At 36.4% G+C, this 23,160-nt stretch overlaps 1 protein-coding gene across 2 annotated transcripts in view; it reads left to right on the top strand.

The window, feature by feature from the left end:
* Positions 1-23,160, top strand: part of TRIM37 (tripartite motif containing 37) — a 127,149-nt gene that overhangs the window by 94,225 nt on the left and 9,764 nt on the right. For both annotated transcript variants that reach the window (XM_045525642.1, XM_045525643.1), the window contains 6 exons: positions 512-820; positions 6,534-6,662; positions 7,003-7,189; positions 9,022-9,140; positions 18,446-18,556; positions 20,419-20,497. In XM_045525642.1, the coding sequence (XP_045381598.1) occupies positions 512-820; positions 6,534-6,662; positions 7,003-7,189; positions 9,022-9,140; positions 18,446-18,556; positions 20,419-20,497 (934 nt within the window). The remainder of the gene's footprint in view (positions 1-511; positions 821-6,533; positions 6,663-7,002; positions 7,190-9,021; positions 9,141-18,445; positions 18,557-20,418; positions 20,498-23,160) is intronic.

Here is a 23,160-nt window from a genome sequence, read left to right on the forward strand (position 1 = left end):
GTGATTATGATGTGACTCAGATTCTAACATTGAAGGTGTAAACTTAGGACTCTTGTATCTTCTCTTTATTTTCATTAGTGAAATTTAGTATTATTTATTTATTTAATTTTTGGAGACAGAGTCTCGCAGTGGTGTCATCCTAGCTTACTGCAAACTCAAATTCCTCAGCTTGGGCGATCCTCCTGCCTCAGCTTCCAGAGTAGCTGGGACTGCAGGTGTGTGCCACCACACCCAGCTAATTTTTTCTGTTTTTGGTAGAGATGGGGTCTTGCACTTGTTCAGGCTGGTCTGAAACTCCTGACCTCAGGTGCTCTTCCTGCCTCTGCCTCCCAGAGTGCTAGGATTACAGGTGTCAGTGAATATATCTGGCCTAATGCATGCTTTTATTGTTGATACCACCTAAAGCACCTTAGCTTATTTTTCACATTGAATTTGCATATATTCATGGTACAAAATGATTTCATGAATGTTAAAGTTTATATTAACATGACTTGTCAATTTCTCTCTGAAGCATCATATTCTCGAAAAGATAAAGACCAAAGGAAGCAGCAGGCAATGTGGCGAGTGCCCTCTGATTTAAAGATGCTAAAAAGACTCAAAACTCAAATGGCTGAAGTTCGATGTATGAAAACTGATGTAAAGAATACACTTTCAGAAATAAAAAGCAGCAACACTGCCTCTGGAGACATGCAGACAAACCTTTTTTCTGCTGACCAGGCAGCTCTGGCTGCATGTGGAGCCGAAAACTCTGGCAGAGTACAGGATTTGGGGATGGAACTGCTGGCAAAGTCATCAGTTGCCAGTTGTTACATACGAAACTGTAAGTGAAAAACTTCCTATTAGTGTCGTTTCTCCATATGTTATTTGAGAAGCTAGATGACTTTTTTTTCCCTCAGGAAAATAATATTTAAACATCTCTCTTCGTGAATTAAGACTGCAAATATGTGCAGACCTTTTTCCCCATCCAAAATTGATTCCATATATTTTTTATTATGTAATGGAGCTAACATTGCTCAATTGCTTACTTTATACTGGGTAACAAGCAAGACGAAATTCTTAACCACATGGATCTTGCATTCTAGTGATGGGAATCAGACATTAAAATCTGTAAACAATAAAGATAATTTCAGTTGGTTAAAAAATGCTGTGAAAGAAACAACAGAGGAGTGGGATTGGGAGGAACAGATGAGAAGTGGGCTAGTTTAGTTGGGGTGGTCAGTGAGAGTCTCTGAGGAGGCAACATTTGACCTCAGATTTGAAGGTTGAGAAGGTGGCAGCCATTCAAAGATCCAGAGAAAGCAGTTTTCTGGGTAAACAGAACAAAAAATACAAAGTCACTGGCCATAGGATTTGCTTCGTGTGTTTGAGAGATTGAAGGGAGACCAGTATGACTAAATATGGTGAACTAAGCAGAGAGAGGAGAATAGTAGGAGATGAAGTCAGAGAGGTAGGCAGGATTTAGATCAGGTAGGGTCTTATAAAACCTCAATTAGGAGTTTGAGTTTTATTCTTATTTTAGGAGGAAGTCTCTGGAGAATGTAAATCAGGGGAGTGTTTATAATCTTGTTTACTCTTTACAAAGATGACTTTGCTTGTTATTTGGAGAAGGGTCTAAAAAGAGTTGAGAGCAGAAGTTGTGAGACCATTAATAGCTTATTACAACCACTTGTGTGAAATATAGTGGCATATTCTGGAGTTTTAACAGTGGGAAAATGGACTTGCTCATAGGCTCACAGCCTTTATTGACTGAGGTTTCCATCTTTCTGAATTCTCCCAAGGATGGTACATAACTAGTACTATTCTGGATGCATAGGAAAGAAGTTCATCAAATATTTGCAGTTTCTGTGTCTATGAATTTGACTATTCTATGTATCACATGAGTGGAATCATACAATTTTTTTTTTAACTGACATTTCACTTAGCATAATGTCTTCAAAATTCATCCATGTTGTGGCATATTGCAGAATTTCCTTTTTTGTTCTAAGGCTGAATAATCCATTGTATGAGTATATCACATTTTGTTTATTCATCCTTTGATGGACATATTTGGGTTGTTTACACCTTTTGGCTGTTGTGAATAACGTTAATATTAATATAGGTGTCCAATTGCTGGATCATATGGTAATTCTATTCTTAAATTTTTTGAAGAACCTATGTCATACTGTTTTCTATAGCAGCTGCAGCAACAGTGCAGTAGGCTTCCAGTTTCTCCACATCTTCACCAAACACTTGTTATTTTCTAGAGTATTTTATATTTTATTTTTTCATTTAAAAATTTTTATTTATATATATATTTTTAAAAGGAGAGCTTTATTTCTTGGGAAGGATTTCTTAGCCTGTAGTGGCCATTCTGACAGGCTGGGAAACACTGCTCCAGCCACAAGCCAGGAACATGTGTTTCGAGAGGGAGAAAATGGAACAGGATTTTATACTCTGGTTTTATTGTTTATTTGTTTTTAATAATCATCCTAATTAACAGGCATGAAATGATATCTCATTGTGGTTTTGATTTACATTTCCCTAATGAATAATGATATTGAGCATCTCTTTATGTGCTTATTGGTCATCTGTGTATCTTCTTGGAGAAATGTCTGTTCAAGTCCTTTGAATTAAACCCATTTTTTAAATTTAATTTTTAAAATTATTGTTTTAAAAATTTTCAAATGGCACCTACATTTTAAGTGATGTAGACATGCACTTGGGGTGGGTGGGTGGGAGTTCTCAATTGTGTTTTGAAATCCCAAATTAATGAGCATGATAAACTGTTATTGCTGGTGCTGGCCTTACCCCAAGTGGCACTGTCTCTCTATTCTGAGTCCTTGGTGAGCCCCCCTTACCTTCCCCCAATCCCCACCTTTTCCCTTTCCATTGACTTGGGATAACTCTTGTTAACATGCCAATCACAGGGGGAAAGGGGAGTCACAGTGCATGGGGTTCAAGGTCACAGTAGGCAGAACAAGGGGCATCACAGTGCAAGTAAGTCAAGTTGGTTCCTCTGCTCAAGTCCAGGTGTATGCCACAGCAGTGCAACCCATGGTGGATGCCCCAGGAGGAGGTGGTGGCAGCAGCAGCAGTATCCTTTCTTGCCTACATTTATCTGTTCTGTTTGAAGCTTTGTGACCCATCAGTACCCAAAGGCTGTCTGATCACATTATTGGGCTGCCTGCTGTCTTTGGGTTGGGAGATCCTGGTTGGCTTGTTGAGGATGTGTTTCTCATGCTCTTCCTTAGGGCTAGGGCTGCCCAGGACCCTCTTTGAGGCCTCAGCGTATTCCATCTACTGCTGTGCTAGGGACACTTGACGTAGTCTGCTGGTGGAGTTGGGGCTGCTGACCAAACTGTTGCTGGTGGGCGTCTTGAGGATGTGGATCTGTGAAGGGGACCCCATGGGAAGGCTATTGACCTAAATCACAGTGGGCACTTTGGGAGGAGATTTGGATTTCCCCACTGTCTGCCACCTCCTCCCAGCTCCTCATCTTCCATATTACTTGCCGCTTTCCCTCCTCCCTGTCCCAAATTATTATTTTTCAGTTGACACATAATTGTAAGTATTTGTGGGGTACATAGTGATATTTTGACATTATATAATGGGTAGTGGTCAATTCAGTAATTACTATATCCATCACCTCAAATGTTGATCATTTCTTTTGTGTTGGGAACATTCAAAATCCTCTCTTCTAGCTATTTGAAAATGTAAATATTTGTTAACTCTAGTCACCCTATAGTGTTGTATAACTCTAGATAGAATTTATTCCTCTTGCTTAGCTGTAATTTTGTATCCTTTAACCAACCTCTTCCTATCCTCCCACCCCCGTACTGTTCCCAACCTCTAGGTAACCACTATTCTACCCTCTACTTCTACAAGTCAACTTTTTTTAGCTTCTGTATATGAGTGAGAACATGCAGTATTTATCTTCCTGTTCCTGGCTTATTCGCTTAACATAATGTCCATCCATGTTGTCACAAATGACAGGATTGTTGTCTTTTTTGTGGCTGAATGTTATTTCTTAGTGTATATATACCACATTTTCTTTATATCATCTGTTTGTGGACACTTAGGTTGATTCCATATCTTGGCTATTGTGAATAGTGCTGCAATAAACATGAGAGTGCAGATGTCTCTTTGATCTACTGATTTCCTTTCCTTTCCTTTGGATATATACCTAGTAGTGGGATTGCTGGATCATATGTTCTATTTATAGTTTTATGAGGAACCTCCATACTGTTATCCATAATGGCTCTATACTAATTTACATTCCCACCAACAATGTCTAAGAGTTCCCTTTTCTCCACACCCTCACTAGCATTTTTTTAAATTTATTTTTTGTTACATTTCTGCTTATGTCTTTGTTAATGCATGTCTCTTTTTTTCTCTTAAGCAATAATTTATTATACTTTGCAGGGAAGAAGTTGATCATAGTTTTTTCTAACATTTATCTAAGTTTAAGAACATTTTACCTCCATACCCATAAACAGTGGCTCTCCATCTCCCCCAGCCCCTGTTAACCACTAATCTACTTTTTCTCTATGGATTTTTCTTCTTCTGGACTTTTCATATAAATGGAATTATGCAATATGAGGTCTTTTATGTCTGGCTTCTTTCACTTAACAACGTTTTCAAGGTTCTTCAATGTACTGTGTATTAACTTTATTCCTTTTTATGGGTGAATGATATTTCATGATATGGCTGTACCACATACTGTTTATCCACTCATTAGTTGATTGGCATTTGGGTTGTTTCTACTTTTTGGCTATTATCAGTAATACTACTATGAACATATGTACAACTTTTTGTGTGGACATGTTTTTGTTTATTTTGAGTATATACTTAAATGTGGAATTGCTGGGTTATTTGGGAACTGTGTTTGACATTTTGAGAAACTGCTAGTGCTAGAGTGTTTTCCAAAGCAGCTGCATCATTTCATATTCCCACCAGCAGTGTGTAAGGGTCCAGTTTCTCCACACCCTTCGCCGCACTTGTTATTGTCCCTTTTTTTCTTTGCCCATTGAATTGCCTTGGTATCCTTGTAAAAACTCAGTTAACTATAAATATAAGAGTTTATTTCTAGACTCTCAATTTTGTTTCTCATATACATAGCACTACCACACAGTCTTGATCACTGTAGTTTTATAGTAAGTTTTGAAATCAGAAGTGTGGGTCTGCCATTTAAGATTGTTTTGGGGGCTGAGTATGGTGGCTCACACCTGTGATCCTTTAGGAGGCCGAGGTGAGAAGATCACTTGAGGCCAGAAGTTCAACACCAACCTGGGCAACAGTGTGACCCCATCTCTATCATAAAAAAAATGATAATGAGCCAGACATTTTGGTGCACACCTGTAGTCCCAGCTTCTCGGGAGGCAGGAGGAGCACGTGAGCCCAGGAGTTTGAGGTGGCATTGAGCTATGGTGATGCCATTGCACTCTAACCCAGGCAATAGAGAAAGACCCTGTGTCTCAATACCACCCCCACCCAAAAAAAGGATTGTTTTGGCTATTCTGGGTCTCTTACATTTTCATATGAATTTTAGGACTAGTTTGTCAATTTGTTAAAAAAAAAAGCTAGTATTTTTTTAGGGATTGTGTTGACTCTATAGATCAATTTTGGGAGTATTGCTTTGTTAACAATATTAGGTATTCCAAGCAGTGAACACAAGATGTCTTTCCTGTTGTCTTTTTTTCCAACAATGTGTGGTCGTTTTCAACATAATATTATAACTCTTATATTTCTTTTGTTAAATTTATTCCAAAGTATTTTATTCTGTTTGATGCTACTATAAATTAGTTTTCTTAATTTCATTCTCAAGTTGTCTTCTGCTGGTGTATAGAAAGACAATTGATTGTTTTTTCTTATATCCTATGACCTTGCTGAACCTGTTTATTATTTATCAATGAATGTCTTCTGATTTTCTGTTTATTTATTTATAAAGAAAAGTTTATTTAGCTCACAGTTCTTCAGGCTGAGAAGTTCAAGGGTGTGGCCCTGGCTTCTGGCAAGGGCTTTCTTGCTGCATCACACCATATTTTTATATTCTTTTTCTAGCTTCTTGAGTCTGCATATTAGGCCATTTAGTTGCCTTTTTTTCCCTCTGATTAATTCATTTTAAGACTATACATTTTCTTTTCATTACAACTTTGGCCATGAACATTTTGATTTGAAGTATTGTAATTGTTATTTGTTTCTAATTCAGCATTGATTTTTAGTCAAGCAATACTTTATAATTTCCAGGTATTTCGATGGGTATATTTTTGTTTATACTTAGTTTAATTGCATTGAGATTGTTATGACTTTTCTTATGGAGTTCACAAATAACCTTCTAGAGAATCTTCTAAGTTAAGATTCTGCTCCACAAGCAGCAAGATAAATTTTTTCATACACCCCCAAATAAATCAGTTGGGACTACAAAGTATCTTGTTTATTTTTGGAACAGAAGAAAAAACAGCTTCCATGCATGGTAAGATTAAACTTTTTCTGACTGACTAGTGAATTTTGTGGTATTTGATCATATTAAAAAATGTTTTTAAATGTCTTTGCAGCCACAAATAAGAAGAGTAATTCACCCAAGCCAGCTCGGTCCAGTATAGCAGGTAGTCTATCACTTCGGAGAGCAGTGGACTCCGGGGAAAATAATCGTTCAAAGGGAGACTGTCAGGCTCTGTCTGAAGGTAAATTTGGGGAGTTCAGAATGTAATCTCAGTGGGTAGATGTCTCATAAGAAATTGATGTTATGGTAAAGCTTTAGACCTTGAAATGCTAAAGTTCTATTTCAAAGTTTCTTGATCTCACAACAGAACAGGCCCTTAAGAAAATGCAGCCATTAGACTGCATATTCTGTACTCCTTAATTTTAAATACCTATCATCAAAAGGACTGGGATATATTTTAAGATTGTTTTTGAAGTTTTTACATAGTTTAAAAATACATATATAGTGAATTTTCTAACCTCAGAGAGACCTTTAGTATTTATTTGCCTTTTTGAATTTTGATTGATCTTCGTTTTTTGAAGTTTCTGCAGGAAGCTGTCAGATTGGGAGCAGGCACAGTTCTCGAGCCTTGATACATGGCAGTATTGGTGATATTTTGCCAAAAACTGAAGACCGGCATTGTAAAGTTTTGGATTCAGATGCTGTTGTGGTTGCAGTTTTCAGTGGCTTACCTACTGTTGATAAAAGGAGGAAAATGGTCACCTTGGGGTAAATTAAGTTCTTTTGTTTATGTAATGGAATAATAGCTAATAGCTTTGTTTGGAACTTTAAGTCTAGATCATAATGAACAAAATTAATTTCTACTTTGTTAATTTTTTAGCAGGTAGAAAGTTCAATTATTGCATTAAAATGTAACTTTTAAAGTATCAGAGTCTTTACTTTTTTTTTTAATGGGATGATAATACCAGAAGTTCAGTTTAAATATATTAAAGCTCATTTTCACTGAAGTTAGGGTAACAGTGATGTATTAACCTTGTGTGAACTCTGCCTTGTAAGATTTTTGTGTCAGCTTTTTTTTCCCCATGTGTCCCACACTTTTCAAAGACATTTATACTGAGATATATTGTGTATCACGGGTCTTTACGTATATTTTGTATGGAACAAAACACTTCCAGCGATTTTAGCACTGCTTTTCTACTTTCATCTCACTTTTTTTCTCCTCTTATGAAAAAGTATCCTCAAAAGTCATAACTGAAATTTCCCAAAAGGATATATGGTAGTTGATACATTTATCTCTATCCCAGGAAACATAAACTCAAATCCCAGCCATGGCAATTAAACTTCTATTTATTTGAAAGGTAGGGTGATTACAGAATGTATTGTCTATGGATGTGCTAGATGAGCCATTAATATCCATCTGCTGATCTATTTTATGGATAGGAAATGCATTTCTAAATTTAAGCAGTAGAATAGTTTTACCGTGGAGACTTTGAAAAGAACTTTGAACTAAATTTAGAGAAAGATTACAATCCCTTAAGTTTACTTAATTTTATATAGTTTCAAGGTCTGGCTCATTACCAAATGTAAAAGAACAGGTGATGGTTTACTTTTCTGTTGTGGCTCAAATTTCAGCAGTAGAAAGGTGTTAGAAAAAAAATCACTGGAGATTGCCTTGATTTTCCTATTACTAAGCCTGATATACATGTTCCTTTTAAATTAGAGCTGCAGCTAACTTTTATATTTTGTTATAGAGATATTTACATCTGACTTTAATCATAAAAATTAAATGTATATGAACATAGATTTTTTTTTCCTAGAGTGTAAAATCCTGTACAAATAACTGCAGCTCTTAGCTGTAATCCTCATTTTAGAATTGATTGAATCTGCCAGCCTTGTTCATGTGGATACTATACTGCTTGTGTCATTTTTTTTTTCCTTGCCTGATTTAAAGTAATGTAAACAAAAAGTTTAAATACTAATGATAAATGGTTCAAAATGGAAGGAAAAAAATATTAAGTGAAAAATTCTCCATCCTTATCTCTTATCTGCCTATTTTTCCAACCCCTGCCCACACATATTCATGCTGCTCTTAATTTTTTGTGTATGCCGTATCTTCTCAATTTTTATGTATATTTAAGCAACTGTGACTATGTAGCTTTTTTAATACAAAAGATGTATTTTGTTTTCTTAATAATATATCTCAAAAATCTTCCCTATTAGAACATAGTATTTAGAACCTCTATTTATATTTATTTTAACTGAAATTTTTATTGAAATAATTATAGATTCACACATAGTTGTAAGAAATAGTACAGAGAGATCTCGTGTACCTTACCTGTTTCCCCTCATGATAACACTGTGCAAAACTACAGTACAATATCAAAACCAGGATATTGACATTGATATAGTCCATCATTTTACAATTTATTATTGTGAATCTTTAGAGAAATATTTTAAGATAAAATTTGAAATTTGGTATTAAACACCAATGCATACAGCCTATGCAGTTTGATGCTCAGTTCTAGCAAAGGAAAATATAGATTATTATTGTGTCACTTAGTAGTTATATAAAAATACCAAGTTGTTTTCTCCTCTTTGAGGGCTAATGCTAAAGGAGGTCATCTGGAAGGAATGCAGATGACTGATTTGGAAAATAATTCTGAAACTGGGGAGTTACAGCCTGTATTACCCGAAGGAGCTTCAGCTGCCCCTGAGGAAGGTAAGGAATAATAAAGTTATAATTAGGCAGGAGGTGGGAATACTAACCCTTTTTGGTGGTGGTGGGAAGGGGGGGGTCATAGGTGGTTGGTTTAGTAAAAATGTTTCTGAGATCTGCTATCCAACATACTTGATCTGAACATATTATTTGTTGTGCCATTGGATTTGATTTACTAGGATATTAAGCACAGAGAAATGCAAAATGGATAATTTACTACATAAAAGGACATGTCTTACTACAGAAGGCATTTAAGCAGGGGAAAATCTGCAGATAGTTCATCTGTTCAGTCAATAAATACATTAAGCCATCCATATGCCAAGCATTAAATTTTTGCTAGATGTGCAAAAATGAATTGGATATGTTCACAGTCTTATTGGGAAGATATGGCCCAAAACAGCGAATTAGAATATTAAGTGTTAAGTCTTCATCTTTTAAAGTCAGCCTTTATTAGTCTGTAGATTGCTTTTTTCTTCTTAAAAAAGCATTCTAAGTTTTAACCATTTTTAAAATCCCTTATGGTGACCAACCTCAACTCTGCCAACTTATTCTCACTTACACTTTCCGGTATTTCTTCTACATACTCTTCCAAGTTCATGATTGTTTATTTAAAAGCATAGAAGACATTTAGTAATTTGGGGTAACAGAAGATGCTTGAAACAATGATGTGTGTATTGCCCTTGCTGAGTCCTTTATATGTTAGCAGAAAAGAACGTCAGCTTTTTAAATTATTTTTGACATTGAAATTTTTTTCATTTCTCAGTGAAACTCTGCCACCTTCTACCTCTGCACTCATTTGAATTTCACTGATTGATGAATTACAGCTCAAAGCATATATAGAGGTGCCAGCATCTACTTCTGGCTGCCCTGTGGAGGGTTTGGGTGGGTGGTGGCATTTTCAGGTTTTTCACTTAAAGAACAACTTAAATGTTTTGATCTTCTTTCTTAGCTGGTGCTCCTGTAGTGGGCAGCATTATTTCAGTTAGAAGAGAGTAAATGGAAAGGATTTTGAAAGTGATGTGTTGATTGTTAAAACATTAAGGAAAAGAAGTTATGATTGATAATCTTTATAGAAAGGGCCTTGCGGGGATTAGCTACTTTCTCTGTGTTTTTACATACTGGTTATAAATCGTAGTGGCTTAATTCTTATAGCATGTACTATAATTACAGCTCATTTTTTTCATGCAGTTATTTATGAAATTTTTCTAATTTGCCTGCTGTTGCATTTAGTGCTGGTGATAAAGTAATTCATGGACTCATTGTCTAGTTCAGAGTTTCTTCACCTTGGCACCATTGTCATTTTGGGCCACAGAATTCTTTATTATAGAGAAACTGTTCTCTACATTGTAGGATATTTAGCAGCATCCTCAGTTTTTAACCACTAGATGCCAGTAGTGCTTCCCCCAGTTACAACAACCAAAAATGTCTCTAGACATTGTCAAATGTTCCCTGAGGGCTGGGCGCGGTGGCTCAGTGTAATCCTAGCACCTTCGGAGGCCAAGGCTAGAGGATTGCTTGAGGTCAGGAGTTCGAGACCAGCCTGAACAAGAGCAAGAGCCTGTCTCTACAAAAAATTTTTTAAAAATTATTTTAAAAAAGTAAAAAAAAAAAGTTCCCTGAGAGGCAAAATCATTTCCAGTCAAGAACCATTAGTTGAACTGCATAACTCTCAATCAGGGATAACCACTCCTTAAGAATCACTTGCCACAGTTACTAATAGGAACAAGTTGTAGCTCTCAGGTATGTGGGATATGTATGGTAGGGAGGGGTCAGGGTCAGAGAGAACAATTGAAAAGTACTGGTTAGGGGTCAGACAGACTAGTTAATAGCCAATTATAATATAGGGTGATGAGTGCTGTGATAGGGTGTATAGGGAACTCAAAGAAGAGATGTATAATAATAGATGATAATATTTACTAAGTCCTCACTATGTACCAGAGACTGCTAAAGACTGCCAGCATTGTGTTATTCTCAGTGCAACTCCACATAATAGTTACTTTTGTTATTCTGGTTTTACAGGTGAGTAAGCTGAGGCCTAGAGATGTAACTTACCTCACCCAAAGTCAGAGTTAGTAATTGGAAGGGGTGGAATTTGAACCCAGAGCCAATGCTGCTAACCCAGTCACCTCTCTACTAACCTAGACTCAAGTCTACCCTTGGAACAATCATCCTAAGGGATAAGTAGGAGTTAGCCAGGTGAAGGTTGGCAAAAGATGAGGCCAGAGTAAGGGCAGGCAGAGGTCAGATCATGAAGAGTTACATTTATGCCCTAGCTAGAATATGGACTTTGTCTTTTGAATGGAATCTAAGCAAGAAATGACAATAAAATTATGGTTTTACATTCCTACTCTAGCTGCATTGTGGAGAATGGATTTGGGGAGTGGAAATGGGAATGGGGTGTGGAATTAGCAGTAAAACTGGTGGAAAGCGTGTTACATAATTTAGGTGAGTGATGATATTTTTACTTACTAATTTCAGCCTCCAACTCATAAATTCATATTAACTTATGAATTTTTCTATGTAAAATAGCTAGTTAGCATGAAAAACAATAAAAGTTTTTGACATCAGTTTAATTTATTTAAAGCTAATTGACAGTTTATCCTAAACTGGAAAAAAGCATTTGCTTGGCCACATTTAGGATCGGCAGTGCACCTTCCAGGTTTTTAAAAGTATAGAATTATTCAGGTGGGGTTTAGAGCTAAGGTCGGTGTTAATACAGTAACACACTTTATATATGGAGTGTTGTGGTGAGCACCTAGAACTCAGTAAGAAGAGTTGCTGTAAACATGCAAATCAACAGTGACACAAGTACACCCTTGCAGTTTGTTGGTACCTAAACTGTTTGTTTACCACCAGAGTGCCAGGATAGGCCATGAGAAGGACACTAACTGATGAGGCTGAGAGAAGAGCGTACAATAGACAAAAGGAGCTCTGTGTTTCTTGGAATCGGCTTTGTTTGTAGAGGAGAATGGGACCTTGCTCACTGCACTGGGTAATGTTCTATCATCAGCAGGAGCCAGTTCTCAGGAAAGCTTTATTTTTCACACCTACCTGTAAGCCTTGGTAAACAGTTGCGTGGATTTGTATCTGTGCTTAGTAGAAACAAGGCTCTTTATTTGAGCTGAATACATACAGAGGAGACATTTTGTGTAAAATCACTGTGTTTCTCTCTCAGAGGGAAGGCATTCTCAAGAAACTTTTAAGTCATTGTGGTACTGGCTGGGAATTTTGGGACTACTGAAGTGTTCTCACAATTGCTTTTAAACATCAATTAAAATGTAACTTTTTTCTTAGACATGACAGTCGTGAATAGGCATTTTCCTTTTTAACTGAGAACATAGGGGACAACTGGTTTAATGGCCTGTTGCTAAAAAGCTTGATTTTTTTTTTTCTGATTGATAACCTGCAGAACTGTGTAGATAGGACAATTTGTTTCTTCTGTGTAGAACTGGATACTTTACTCTTAGTTCCTGCTTAAGTGGCACAGACCGCTTTCAGTTAAGTCACTAGTACTCAAAACACCCATCCCAGAAAAGAGCTTTGGCATGCTTATTAAAATCCTTGCTGGCAGCCTGTTTTAGAGGAATGAAAATTCTGACAGTTTGCCATTGCTGATCTCTTTAGGATTATCTATTAATATGCTTTTAACAAATGTTATCAAAAAATACATCAACTGACTTAAATAATAAGGAAAATTGACTCTCTTATATTAACAAGAAGCCTCCCAATAACAAGAAGGCACACCTAAGTAGGGCAGTTTCAGGATTAGAAAATGTAGCTGCTCTGTGTCATCAAGAACTTTGTTTTTTAACCCAATCTGTTGCTCTCCTATTCTCAGTGAGTTGGCTTAGTTCCCCTCAGAGTGGTAAGATGGTTGCTGCAGTTCCAGACTTCATATGGAGTCAGAACAACATTCTGGGAGTAGGAAAGGATTATTTTATTTTCTATATCTCTGTTTACCAACCAGGAAAACCTCTCAGAGAGCACCTCAACAACTTCCCAACTTCCTCTTACATCTCATCAATCACTGGCAAAGAAAAGAAAATTGGCAATTCCAGTCATTTGGTACCCTTCTCCCCCGCCCGCCCCTACCCACCACCGCTTGTTCCACATGGCCATGTGGAGGAGAGAAAATACCTGAACAATGTTGAGGTTCTTTTAGAAAGGAAAAGGCAGGTGACTTATTACTGAATAAAGTGTCTGCTGTACCAGGTGGTTAATGTATTTTCCAAGCATCCAAAAGTTGTGTAACTTGTTTAAGGGAGTTATAACATGAAAGTTAGCTTGACTGAGCATATAGTGGATGCTCCAAAAATATGGTAGGGGATTGTTATAGAAATAGCATATTTTAAATTTTACTCTGAGATAGAAACAGATTTCTTTTGCATAACATCTCTGAAGCATCTTACAATTAATGGTATCTTGTAATTGCCATCAATGACTGCCGGCAACTTGTCTTTTTCATTATATTCACAAAGGTAGGAAACTTCCAGATCTTAATATTTGATAAAAGACCAAGTGGTATTTTCATGCAGGAATTCCTTCCTAGCATTTCTTGGGAAATATATGCTTTCCTAAATCTTAAGAAAAATTAGTCAAGAAATTTGATAAATGGAAAAAACTATTCTAATTATCCTGTTAGAATTAATTTTAACAATCAGCACAGAAAACATTACTGATTTGAAGGAATCCACTTATGGAAAGTTGCAAATAAAAACTGGAAACACTGATACCTAGATTCAGAGGTTAAGGGTCAACAGGAGCTCCTTGGAGAGAAGTGATCACAAATCAGTCCTGATTATAGCTGTTGCCATTTTATTTGTTCATGGCCCTGTGCGCTGCTAAGTAAATAAATATTAATACGTTTAGTATACTTGACAAAAATTCTGTGAGTGATGTTCTAAGAAATAAGTTTTTAAAGCAAATAAGTCCTTAAATTGGCATTTTAGACATGTAATTCTATGCATTAGTATAAACCTCGCTAAGAGTTCTAAATGTTACATTATTCAAACACTACCCAATAATGCCCATAGGAGGTCCAGCGTTTGAATATTCACTATATGCCACAGTTCTTTCTTTTTTTCTTTTGAGACAGGGTCTCACTCTTTTCCCTGGGCTACAGTGCAGTGGTTTCATCATATCTCACCGCAACCCCAAACTCCTGGGCTCCTGTGATCCTGCTGTCTCAGCTTCCTGAGTAGCAGAGATTATAGGCATATGCCACCATGCCCAGCTAAGTTTTTTTGCTTTTTGTAGAGACAGGCTCTCTCTGTGTTGCTGAGGCTGGTCTCAAACTCCGGAGCTCAAGTGATCTTCCCACCTTGGCCTCCCAAAGTACTAGGATTACAGATGTGAGCCACCATGCCTGGCCACAGTTTTTATAAATATTAAATAATTTTTAAAGATATTCGTGTAATGAATAGAGTTTGAAAAAGTATTTAAAGAATAACTTTAAAAAAAAGAATAACTTAGATTTTGGGAATTCCTAAGAATGTCAGAGAATTCTAATTCATTGTTTTTTAATCCTGAGTATTATTATTTGTCAGGAATTCAGAAACTCTAATTCCAAGAGGTCAAATTTGTACCCAGAAGTTCAAGAACTCAAACATGCTTTGTTTTCAGCTACACTGAGGATAGTTCCATGTGGGGCCACAAGGTGGAGGTGACATTTCACAGAAGTAGCTGGTTTTGGTCTCTTAATGAAAAGTGTTGCTCTTCACTCTTTAGAGCAGGAAAGTTTTTTTTTTCTTTGCTGAAGATGGAGAAGATTTCAGAACTATCTATATATTCAGCCTATGTCTCCTAAATATTTAAGGCAGAAATAATGCTGCCCAAACTGTTCCTAAAACAGAAGTGGAAAAATTCACCAGTAAAGTCATAATGGGGCTACAGTGTCCTTTGTTGGAAGCTTTTTTTAAACTACAAATTCTTTTTCTTTAAGAGTTAAAATACCTATTCATGTTATCTATTTTTCCCTGAATGAGCTTTGGTAGTTTGTGTATCAAAGAATTTGTTCATTTCATCTGTGTTCTTGATTTTGTGAGTAAACAATTGTTTATACTATTTCCTTATTATGCTTTTAATGTCTATAGAATCTATAGTGATGTCCCCTCTTTCATTCCTGATAATGGAAGTTTTGCTTGCTCTCTTTTTTCTTAGTCTACCTAGAGGTTTTTCAATTTTGTTGGTCTTTTCAGAGAACTACCTTTTTGTTCATTGTGGTTTTTTCTGTTATTTTTCTGCTGATTTTGTTTATTTCTGTTATTATTTCCTTCTTTTATTTTTTTGAGACAGTCTTGCTCTGTTGCCTGGGCTAGAGTACAGTGGTGTCATCATAGCTCACTGCAACCTCAAACTCCTGGGCTCAGGCAGTCCTCCTGCCTCAGCCTCCCAAGTAGCTGGGACTATAGGCATATGCCACCTCGCCTGGCTAATTTTTCTGTTTTTTGTTTTTGTTTTTGTTTTTCAGTAGAGATGGGGTCTCGCGCTTTTGCTCAGGCTGGTCTCGAACTCCTGAGCTCAAGTGATCCTCCTGCCTCAGACTCCCAGAGTGTTAGGATTACAGGCGTGATCCATGGTGTCTGGCCTGTTATTTCCTTCTTTCTATTTGCTTTGGGTTTAATTTGCTCTTTTTCTATTACAGTTTCTTAAAGTAGAAGCTTAGATTATTGATTTGAGGCCTTTTCCTTTCTAATATAAGCATTTTAATGCTATAAATTTACCTTTAAGCACTGCTATAACCACATCCCACAAATTTTGATAAATTGTATTTTTGTTTTTATTCAATCCAAAATATTTTTTACTAATCGTAGAAAATTCTCAGCCTTTCTCTCTTAACATAGTGTCTCTCCTTTGTTAATTTTGCTATCTCTATGGCAGTCTGATATAATTTTGACCATTGCCTTTTATCCCCTTGTTTCTTAATCTCTTTTTTATAATTTTCATCTCATTTTTTTCTTTCGCATTCTCAGTTTTCTCAGCTATACAATTAATCTTTTTCAACTTTGTCTAAACCATCTATTAATATTTTAATTTTAGTGCCTGTATCTTTCATTTCTAGAGAATCTATTTAATTATTTTTAAAATCTGCCTTTTCTTTTTTCAAGTTAAACAGAATTGTGTAATCTTTTATAGGTTATTGTTCCATTTTATGAAAAATTCTGTTAGTGTTATCCTTCAGTTTGTGTATCTGCGTATTCTTGGTTCTTGTGAATTGTTTGCCAAAGTACAGCTTTTTTAAAATGTATTTTTATTTATTATTTTATTTATTTTTTTTAGCATGCATGAGGATCTGAAGGAACAAAGTACAGCTTTTTGAGACTCCCTGGCCCCATGAAAATTCTTGTAATCTGTCTGTAATGTGGAGTATTAGAGGAGTATTTTGTATGTGTCAAGAATGTTTATGACCATTTTTTTCTTTCTTCTTCTTCTTTTTTTTGTTTTTTGAGATAGAGATCTCACTATGTTGCCTAGGGTGAATTCGAACTTCTAGGTTTAAGTGATCCTCCTGCCTCAGCCTCCTGAGTAGCTATAGGACATCAGGTGTGCACTATCACACCTGGCTTGTGAGCATTTTTATATCATCTTTAAAGTCCTTGTTAGATAATTCCAACATCTGTGTCATCTCAGCATTAATGTTGGTTGTCTTTTCTGGTTCTGCATATGCTGAGTAATTTTGGATTATATCCTAGATATTTTCATTATTATTTTATGAATCTGTGGGTCTTGTTTTAATTTACCAATTTGCTGGCACTTCAAATTCTGGCTTCACCAATATGCCTGTTCCTATTTACTTTTCAGAGTCCTTAAATAGCTATGCCATGCATCTGTCCTGGTTTTATTGCTGCATTCATTGGGAAAGACGGGGTAGAATGTGCTTACTCCATCTTAACTAGAACTTTCCTTACAGAGAGAATTTTACATTTGCTTTATTCAAATAATACTAGATCCTGATAACTTTTAGGTTAATTTCTTGAGATTTTAACCTCAGCTTTAAATCCCAAACCTAAATTTGGCATGCAGACCTTACTTTGAATTTTGAGGTGAGACTTTTTCCTCTTTCTACAGAGCCCAGCAGAAACAGACAAAATTCTTTGCTTTTTTTCCTGTGCCACTAGGCAGATTTTTTGTATTGTTTCAATAAGAATTTTAGGGCCAGGTACAGTGGCTCATCCCTGTAATCCCAGCATTCTGGGAAGCCAAGGCAAAAGGATCACTTGAGGCCAGAGGTTCAAGGTCAGCTTGGGCAACATAGCAAGACCTCCTCCCTACAAAAAATGGAAAAAAATAAAATAAAATAGGCATGGGGACACGAGCCTGCAATCCCAGCTACTTGGGAGGCTGAGGCTGGAGGATCACTTGAGCCCAGGAGTTTGGGGTTACATTGAGCTATGATTATGCCACTGTACTCCAGCCTAGAGGACAGAACAAGACCCTGTCTGTAATTTTAAAAATAAAGCAGGGGAGAATTTTAGCTTTATGCAGGGTATGGAGTTTTAGTCTCAGTTTCAACTCCTGTTCTATGGTATATTCATTTCTATATCCCCAATGCAGTGTTAAAATCTTTACACCAGGTTCTCCAGGGTACCTGTAGCATCTGACCCACTAGTAGAAGTATCCTTCTTTGTTTCTGACACCTGTGGATTTCCCTTCTGTCTTTTAAATGTGGCTGTCCATTAAAATAATATTTTACATTTATACTTTAGCTAATCATAAGGATTTGCAGCAGAAAGATTTTCAGGTTTTCTTAACCACTATATTACTGAAATAAATACTTTTGTAGAATTTTTCTTTTAAAATTCAACTATTGTACATAAAAAATTAGAGGCCTAACTAGGATAGAAACGAATTTATTGCTAGAATGGCCATAATTTTTGATACACATGTACTATGTGTGTCTATATAATTTTATGTTTTAGGCTAGAGACTATTATTATGTCTACACTGAACTAGGATTAAAAGGGTTATTTCTATCTCTTATGACTCTAGAAAAAAAGGTTTGATTTGGAAAAAATGTTCTCTGTATCATGAAATTAAAACTGGTTTTAAATTATAACTTGCAGGTACTGTGGAAAGGGCAATTTTTAACTTCAAGAACAAAAATAAAACCACTGCTCTAAGTATCACTAGCTAAAGAGAATTGAGGTTTGTGTGGTTACTTTCATCTTTGTTTAGTGTTTAGGTTGAATTCTTGGCATTTGATGTAAAATTCAGTAGGAATCTCAGTTTGGTAGACAAGGATATATCCATTGCCTTTCACTTACAATGGTTTCTTCTCAGAAACACGTTCTTCTCTTCTTTCCTGCCAGGAATGAGTAGCGACAGTGACATTGAATGTGACACTGAGAATGAGGAGCAGGAAGAGCACACCAACGTGGGCGGATTTAACGACTCTTTTATGGCACAGCCCCCAGATGAAGGTGCAACACATGATATCATTTTACACAGATTAATAAAACCATCGCTGCTGCTGCTTTTTCTTGTTGTTGTTCTGCTGCTACTTCTTCCGCTCTGCTGCTTTTGCTTCTTCTGCTTCTTCTTTTTTTTGTAATTATTGTCATTTGTGAGACAGCATTCTTTGGTAAACTGTATGGTGAGTACTGACAAAATTTGGTAGGTAATGTTTGGCTTGGTTAGCACCTAGAGAGTGCTAATTATTGGGTAGGGAAAGGGTCCACAGCCTGCTTCTATATATAGCCAGTGACCTGAGAATGGCTTTTATGTTCATTGTAAACAGTTGTAAAAAACAAAAAAAAAATTTTCAACAGAGGCCATTTGTGGCCCGCAGTAGTTAAATATTTACTATCCTTTGTAGAAAATGTTTGCCAGCCCCTGGGGCAATTTCAGATGTTTGATTCCTGCCCCCATCCCCAGAGATTTTTTTAGCCTTCTCTGACTTTTTCTGATGTCTTAGAAATGCATGTAGATTATAGAATCATCAATTTTTTTTAATTTTTAAATTTTTTATTTTTTTTTAAGAGACAGTTTCACTCTGTCACCCACCCAGGCTGCAGTGCAGTGACACAATCATAGATCACTGCAACCTTGAACTCCTGGACTCAAGGGATCCTCCTGCCTCAGCCTCCAAGTAGCTGGGACTATAGGCATGCACCACCCCATGCCTGGTTTTTTTATTTTTATTTTTTATAGAGATGGAGTCTTGCTATATTGCCCAGTTTGGTCTCCAACTCCTGGCCTCAAGCGATCCTTCCAACTTGGCCTTGCAAAGTACTGGGATTACAGTGTTGGGATTTCCATGCCCAGCCTTGGAATCATCAATTTTTACTTCCTCTTACCCCCAAAAAATTCTTAGGAAAAAACTTAGCAAGGGAAACCTGCTGTGAATATTTTCACTTGTTTGCTTCTGTTTTTATTTGCATTTCTTTTACCTAAGTATTTTATAAATAGTTTAGTATTCTGATTTTTTCGATTAAATGTATTTTATTTAAAATTTCATAAACTTCATTTTTTATGGCAACCTAATAATCTATCATATGGATATATCATAACCATTCCACTATGAAGCAGTTTTCTAAAATTTACAGATTAAACAATAAAAGGATATACTGTGAAGTTAGAGAAATATTCATTTAAACTTACCCAGAGAACTTAATAATCTGAGCATCCCTCTGCAATATTTCCTAGAATTGTCAGGCTTGTGCTAATTTTTAGCTTTATGTTTTATATATTTCCCTGGTGGCCTAGTATCTTTTTTAGAACAGAGCCAAGCATTAGATGATCTGTAAGTATTAAGGCATCTTTAATAATTTCCTCTGCTTCTAAAAGAAACATCCAAATTTTGGGCATATTATTTTGAGTGCTGGTGCATTTTTGTAGTGATGTTTTTGCATGTGCAATTTAATTGGCTTTGAAATGTATTTTATATTTGCAGTGTCTTGAAGTCTTGAGAGTGTATATCATTATTTCTTGTTCCCTTCTTCAGCCGCTCCCACAGTGTCCCTAGGAGGACAAAGTGGAAGCAATGCCTTTCATCTTCTCATTGTGGGTGTCTCGTATACATTTTTTTCTCCTTTATTTTTCCTTTGTGTTTTCTTATACCTGACTTCAGATCACAAATTATCTGAAGTCAGAGATTTGTTCACAACCCAGCACATCTTTATCACTTAAATAACACATTTAAAGATCATTTAAAGACTTGGGAAGGAAAATATTCTTCTTACTATATTATGTGCTTTTAAATTTCAAAAGGTTTTGGCTTGGTCAGAAGAGTTTGTTAAAAAAATAAATTGTAAAAGTTTTATCTTTTTATTTTCTATCTTAGATACACATTCCAGTTTTCCTGATGGTGAACAAATAGGCCCTGAAGATCTCGGCTTCAATGCTGATGAAAACAGTGGAAGGTAATTGCCAAATCAAGAGAACTGACTTGCAAGATAACCTTGATCCTGAATTTTGCTGTAGTTGGTGCTCAAATTTGTCATCAGTCAGATAATCAGATTTGGTCTTATTTTTTCCTTATCTCTACCTGAAATGGTAATTTGGAAACTATAAGAAAGTAGCACAATTCTAGTATAAGACAGTAGTACATGGGGGAAAAGTTAATAGAGTGGGAAGAGTTCTTTGTAATGTAATGAACTAACAATATAGTCCTCAATTAATTTAGCAAACTTGTATATTCACAAAAGGCAGTTTGTCTGCTACAACAGAAGGCCAACTAACTGCCAGAAAATGTTCCTACACACAGTGCATGCACTCAGTAACCTGCTCAGCATTGGTGCTCTTCTGTGTTCGGCTAGACACTGGGTTGTGTTTAAATGACCACCTTTATATCAGCGTTGTAATCATAGTTATAGTTTCATTAGTGTCTGTAGATTAATGAATGGAGCAATTATTTGTGTACAGATTCTGTCCCATAGACATTTTGTGTGAATAACTGAAGTAACACTAGACTGAATCTCCTTTTTGGAGTATGTTGACAAACTAAAATACATCTTTTCTCACTTGTTCAAGTACAGGCACACTTTTTAATGGCACATGATCTCTCTGTTGTGTGATTTTTGCAAATGTAATTTTGAATAAGTTAATGTGGATTGGTTATGTTCCTCGTCATGTGGACACATGTAAGATTATGTAAAAATATTTCATTTTTTTTCTGCCTCTTATTATATAACTATAGTGCAATGAACATTTTCAAACTCTCTTCTTTATTTTCATTAGCTGGACATTGATTTCAGTGTCAATACACTCAAGGATTCATACATACTGCACAATGACTTACAGCAAAGTGAAATGTTGATATAAGATTTTCTTTCATACTCATAATTAGCCCAAAATAATTGCCAAGCTTTGCTATTGTGCTCCTGCATTTGTGTTTGAGCTGCTATATATCTGTGAAAATGACACTGAAAGTTGACTAAGAGACTATTGAAAAAGCATGAATAATTATATATACATGTGAGAGATACTTCATCTATTATATTTTACTTAATGAATATTGTTTACTTTTCCATGTCTAATATCTTGCCTGAATGCCATGATTCATAGTTTACTTTTGTTCAAAGTAGTTTGCACTTTTTGTTAATAAAATAAACTTGAAAAAATATGCCTCTGCTATTTATTAAAAGTGGGACCAGAAACTCCCTTTTTCTCCTCATATTGCCAGTGGCTATTTAGCAGTGTAGATAAGATCAGACCTTTGGTTAGTTTGTTTTTAGTTTTGTGATGAGAAGTGATGGGCAGCTTCTATCCTAGTCATTCTAAAATCACAATAAACTTGAAAGACCAAAAGATTTCTTCAGAGATGATAGTTTTTAATTCAGACTTGTTAGTTTTAGTAGTGAAGTTTTTGGAAAATGTAATTCCTGCCCCAGTTCCTGGTTGTCTTATATATTAATACTAAGTCTGCACCCAGTTCCTTAATGATGCCAAGCACACCAGTGTTTTCCCTCTTCCTTGATATGGTTTGCCTACCTTGGCTGTGCGATTTTAGGTAGCAGTGAGGGAGGGAAGAGGCACAGAAGAATCAGTTGCTCTACTTTGCTCATTCCACTTTCTTGCACTTTCTGTACCCTGATAGAGACCTCACTGGTTTTGTTTGTTTGTTTTTAACCTTTCCTCTTTTGCTGAAGGGCATAATTTCTCTTAGACCAGCGGTCCCCAACCTGTTTGGCACCAGGGACCAGTTTCATGGAAGACAGTTTTTCCAGGGACAAGGGGGGGGGTGTTTCAGGATCATTCAAGCTCAGTACATGTATTGTACAGTCAAACCTCTCGCAATGATAATCTGTATTTGCAGCCACTCCCCAGTGCTAGCATCATCACTGCCTCAGCTCCACCTCAGATCATCAGACATTTGATTTTCGTAAGCAGCATGCAGCCTACATCGCTCACATGTGCAGTTTCCAGTGGGGTTTGTGCTCCTATGAGAATCTAGTGCCGCAGCTGCTCTGACAGCAGGCGGAGCTTATGTGGTGATGTGGAGGGGCTGTAAACACAGATGAAGCTTCCCTCACCTGCCCTACTGACCTCATGCTGTGTGGCCTGGTTCCTAACAGGTACGGGTCCTCCGTCCCTGGGGGTTGTGGACCACAGTCTTAGACTTTCTGCTATTACCTTGCTTCAGTATGTGGTATTTTTATCTCAAGTTTATTCTTGGAAAATTTCTCCTTAATATGGTTTTCTCTTAGGCTTAAACATACAGGATTAATGGTTGTATTGTGCATGAGCATATTGCTTCTGTACAACTTTGACAACCTTTGTCATTGAATCCTTAGGTAACCCTTGAGGTGGATGGATGTAGAGGAACCTGAGGTTCAGAGAGATTGTGTGATTCTCTTAAGGTTTAACACGACTGGCAGGGATGGGAAGAACTGATCTGGTGCCTTTTCCAGTTCACCACACTTGAACCAAACTCAGCATTCTGACACCTAGTAATTAAAACCTAAAGATTATCCTGTTTTTTAATCTTTTAATTTTGAGATAATTTTAGATTTGCAAAAGTTACAAAAATCATGAGTTCCCATACTCTTTGCTTAGCTTCTCCTTTTGTTGTCTTACATTATTA

Source organism: Lemur catta, chromosome 15, assembly GCF_020740605.2.
Source record: "Lemur catta isolate mLemCat1 chromosome 15, mLemCat1.pri, whole genome shotgun sequence".
Taxonomy (NCBI): domain Eukaryota; kingdom Metazoa; phylum Chordata; class Mammalia; order Primates; family Lemuridae; genus Lemur; species Lemur catta.